The sequence below is a fragment of the Trichechus manatus genome, unplaced genomic scaffold (assembly GCF_000243295.1).
Source record: "Trichechus manatus latirostris isolate Lorelei unplaced genomic scaffold, TriManLat1.0 scaffold00317, whole genome shotgun sequence".
Classification (NCBI taxonomy): domain Eukaryota; kingdom Metazoa; phylum Chordata; class Mammalia; order Sirenia; family Trichechidae; genus Trichechus; species Trichechus manatus.
In genome coordinates, this window is record NW_004444253.1 from 1008337 (window position 1) to 1012230 (window position 3894).

The following is a 3894-nucleotide window of genomic DNA, read 5'->3' on the forward strand; positions in this document are numbered from 1 at the left end:
GTCTGGCCACAGGGTTCTCCCCACCCCCCTCCACACAGCCCTGCCTGGAGCTGAGCACTCACTCACAGGTCTGGCCACAGGGTTCTCCCCACCCCTCCACAGAGCCCTGCCAGGGGCTGAGCAGCAGATCCCACCTCCCAGCCTCTTTCCTCCTCTGGCTGCAGAGCCCAGAGCCAGCCTGCCTCCAGTCTAAGTGACAGTCCCTGAGTTGGGCCAGAAAACACCCCTAAAGCGTCCTTCGCAGAGCCAAGGCACCGCGGTATACACGGTGGCCCCAGACACGCAGAGACGAAGAAGTAATGTCCTCTCCTCCACTCGCCCTGAAGAGCAGACTGCCCACTGTCTTCTGAAAGTCATGCCCTGCTCTCGGTTTCCAGGCTCGTGAACGAGGGAGTGAGGGCTTAGCCCCCGCCTTCCCTGGCGCCCTGCACAGACCCCAAGGATTCAGCCTGAGAGGCTGTGCTGACTGGGGCCACAGCAGAAGCCTACTCCCCAGCTAGGCCGGCGGCAGAGCCGGCAGAGCCCTGGGTTGGGGGGTGGGCCCTGACCCCCATGGCCGTACCCGAGGGACTTACCCAGGCGACGTGGGGAGCAAGGCCCCATGGGTGTCCAGGAAGCGGGCACCCGCCTGCAGTGCCCAGCGGTAGTGCTGCGCCAGCAGGGCCCGCCGGGCGGTGGAGGGGCTGTCCCTGTCAGCAGGGTCCGCGTTCTTCAGCGGGGAAAACTCCTCCTCCCGCAGCACTTCAAAGGCAACGAAATTCCTGTGGGGGAGAGGGAATTACGGTGTCTACAGAGGTGCTGCGCAGAGACTGAGAGCTCGGAGGGGCGGGGCAGGGCAGGGCATCGGTCCTTCAAAGTGGCCTCCTTGCTCCTGAGACCTGGGGGCGGGCGGGGGCAGTCACCATGAAGGCAGGGTGCTCCCTTCCAGCCCAACACCCTGGTCCTGGAGCCCTAGAGGGAGGATCCAGTACCCTGGGAGCAACCTGGCTTGGAGACCACCTCCTACCTCTGGGTGACGGGCAGATGGAGGAAGCAGGAGGCGGCACTGGGGGCCCCCAAAGTCCAAAGACCTCAACGGCCCCAGGTGTTCCCCATGCCCCCACCCTGGAGGGCTGCTTCCTCTTAGGGGCAATAGTGTTCTCTGGCTCCCTCCAGGAAAGGGGCCCTTCCATGGCACCAGCCCCCAACCTGCCTCACAGAGCTTGAGAGCCCACCCCAAAGCAGGCAGGGGAAGAAAAAGAAACAAATGCTTCTGCCACTAACTTAGCAAACGGGAACACATCAAACACAAACTTCTCCATTTTGACCCCGTTGGGTTTCAATGGCTTCACCAGGTTCCCCTCCTCGTCCATGTAAGGAACCTTCTTGATAGCCACGTGCGGCTTCAGCAAGGGCTCAAATTCCCTGGGTGCCGGGGAGGGCAGAGGACGGAGGGACATGGGGAGAAAAAGATGCAGCTCAGATGGGACATGCTCAGGATGACTCACCTCTCAGAGTGCGCCCAGTGGGGTGGGGAAACTACGGCCCACAGGTCTCGGGAGTGGGCAGCAGGACAGGCCACGCCTCCTTCCCTCACCCCAGACCCAGAGCGCCCACACAAACAGGCAAGGCACGGGGGTGGACGCGGTGCCTGTGGGCAGCGGGGCCCAAGCCAGAGCGAGGAAGCCCAGCTCACGGTGGTTCTCCAGAGTCTCTGGCTTGTCAAGTACAGGAATCCTTCTACAGCTGACCCACCAGCCCGCTCCCCCAACACCTGCCTGCCTGGGACAGGCCACTTCCAGTCAGTGGCCCTGTGTCTACCTGGCCCGGGCACTTAGCCGGGTCTGGCCCCACCAGCAGCCCTGGCCAGCGCTGGCCACACTGCCGGCCCCCTGGGCCACTCACTGGATGACAGCGTGGAGGAAGTCTCGGGTGAAGAAATGGTTGCAGATGTTGCCCGCGCCGTAGAGCAGACTCCCGTCAGGCGCCCGCAGCTGCGCTGTCTCTGGGCTGATCTCGCTGTACTCCACCACCTGCGGCATGCCGTCCACCTGGCACACCACGCCCACGGGCTCCTCGGGGTATGCCTTTTCCACCACCTGCAGCCAGGACGGGATGGTGGGCTCAAAGGGCTGGCCGGGGCTGAGGCTGGGGGGGCATGGGGGTGCAACTCGCCTTGGCACCGCAGTCCGCACCCTGCAGCACACAGAAGCCAATGAAGAGGGGATCAGCAAGCCGCACTAGGATGTTGTCCACGCAGTACACGTGCACAAACTCCACGCCACGGCACGCCATGTCCTCCAGGACCTGGTGGTCCGAAAGGGCACAGTACAGGCCCCCGTTGCCATCTGCAGAGGGGGAAGAAGTGGGGCCTGGCAGCTGTGGCTCCAGAAACGAGAGAAGCAGCACACGGTTGCCACACAGCCCTGGAGCTGTCAACTCACCACGGGGAATTAAGGCCCAGAGAGGACACGACCCCCCAAGGCCACACAGCCTCCCAGAGCACGCACAGGTCTTGGGCCCAGGCCTCCAGACCCCCCAGCATGAGCTCCACCTTCTAGACTGCTGGTCCTCCCCTGTCCCTGGGCTGTACCTGGGGCCATGGCGACCTTGTCTTTCCGCTCCAGGATGGCCTGGCCGTCGAAGGTCACTGCAGGCAGCATGCGCTGCTCAAACATGACCACGTTGGCGGGGTCCAGGTGGAAGAAGTTGTGCTTCTTGAAGAACTCGGCCGTGGGCCCCAGAGTGAACTCGCTTGTCATGATGTACCTGTGGGTGGGTGAAGGCTGAGCCACTGAGTCAGGCTGGGAGTCCCGCAGGCAAATAGGGCTGGGGTGAGGCTGGCATTGGGGTACAGTCCCTGTGCAGGGCGGTCAGGGCTGGGACTAAGTCTTGGTGAGCGTGAGGCTCTGTCCAGAGCTGTGTGTGAGATCGGGACTCAGATCGTGGTGTGGGGCAGGGCTGGGGCTCCATGGGGCGTGGGCTGAGGCAGCACAGGTAGGGCGCACCAAGGCACCGTGCAGCGGGTCCCGTGGCGCTTGCTGGCCAGCTGCTCCACACGCCGAATCCGCTCAGCCTGCAGCTGGTACAGGGTCTTCTGGCTGGGCAGCCCCACACAATACATCCCCTTGGGGTAGGTCACACCCAGGCGCGTGCCCTGCCCACCCGCCAGCAGAAGGACGGCCACCTTGTTCTGGGCGATCTGGCGGAAACCTAGGAACAGGGACACCATGAGGGGAGGCCACGCCTTCTCTTTACAGCATCTGCGCCTGGGGTTGATTTCTAGTTAAAGACCAGCTCCCAACATTCTGATCTTATCCGGGCCAGGGCCCGCCCCAACCTGACCTCTCCCTGACCCTTCAGGAGGTGCTGAGGCCGTCCTTCCGGGATGGTTCCCCACCTGGACCTTCAGAGGGCACACTGGCAGGTCTGGGAAGGGCCTGGATGGCGGCCCCTGGCTAGGCTCCCCTCCATGAGCACCTGGAGCACCTGCCTTACCACCAGGCAAAGAGGCCAGGAACGCAGTGCGCCCGCGCGGTATGAAAGGACGCGTGTGTGCCGTCGAGATTCCTGGGGGCCGAAGCTGCCACCTAGGTGTGCACGCCCATAGCTCCCCAGGAGAACGTGGCCCGGGTGGCTGCGTTTGGAGGCGCCACACACACTCGCGGGCTGGCACTTGTGGATGCTTGGGAGGCGACTTCACAAAGCAACGCAGTCAAGCAAACTTTTACAAACCAAGCCTCCGTCCCTTCCTCGCCCCCCACTCCCCAGCTTGGGGTCAACCCCAGCTTTGGGGAACACGACCCACTTCCAGACGGCGCGCGCCTACCTTCGTCCTCCCAGCGCCGCCGCGCGTCGGGGTCGCTGCGGCTCGCGCTGCCCACACATTCGGGCGGCAGCGGCCGCAGGCGCGCG

At 64.1% G+C, this 3894-nt stretch overlaps 1 protein-coding gene across 1 annotated transcript in view; it reads right to left on the reverse strand.

The window, feature by feature from the left end:
- UAP1L1 (UDP-N-acetylglucosamine pyrophosphorylase 1 like 1) overlaps positions 1-3118 on the reverse strand; it is a 3991-nt gene extending 873 nt beyond the window's left edge. The window contains exons 1-6 of the mRNA XM_023725500.1: positions 2988-3118; positions 2573-2748; positions 2155-2327; positions 1885-2078; positions 1264-1404; positions 576-761 (exon numbers count right to left, since the gene is read on the reverse strand). Coding sequence (XP_023581268.1) covers positions 576-761; positions 1264-1404; positions 1885-2078; positions 2155-2327; positions 2573-2748; positions 2988-3103 — 986 coding nt within the window. The 5' untranslated portion in view covers positions 3104-3118. The remainder of the gene's footprint in view (positions 1-575; positions 762-1263; positions 1405-1884; positions 2079-2154; positions 2328-2572; positions 2749-2987) is intronic.
- Positions 3119-3894: the final 776 nt, after the last annotated feature.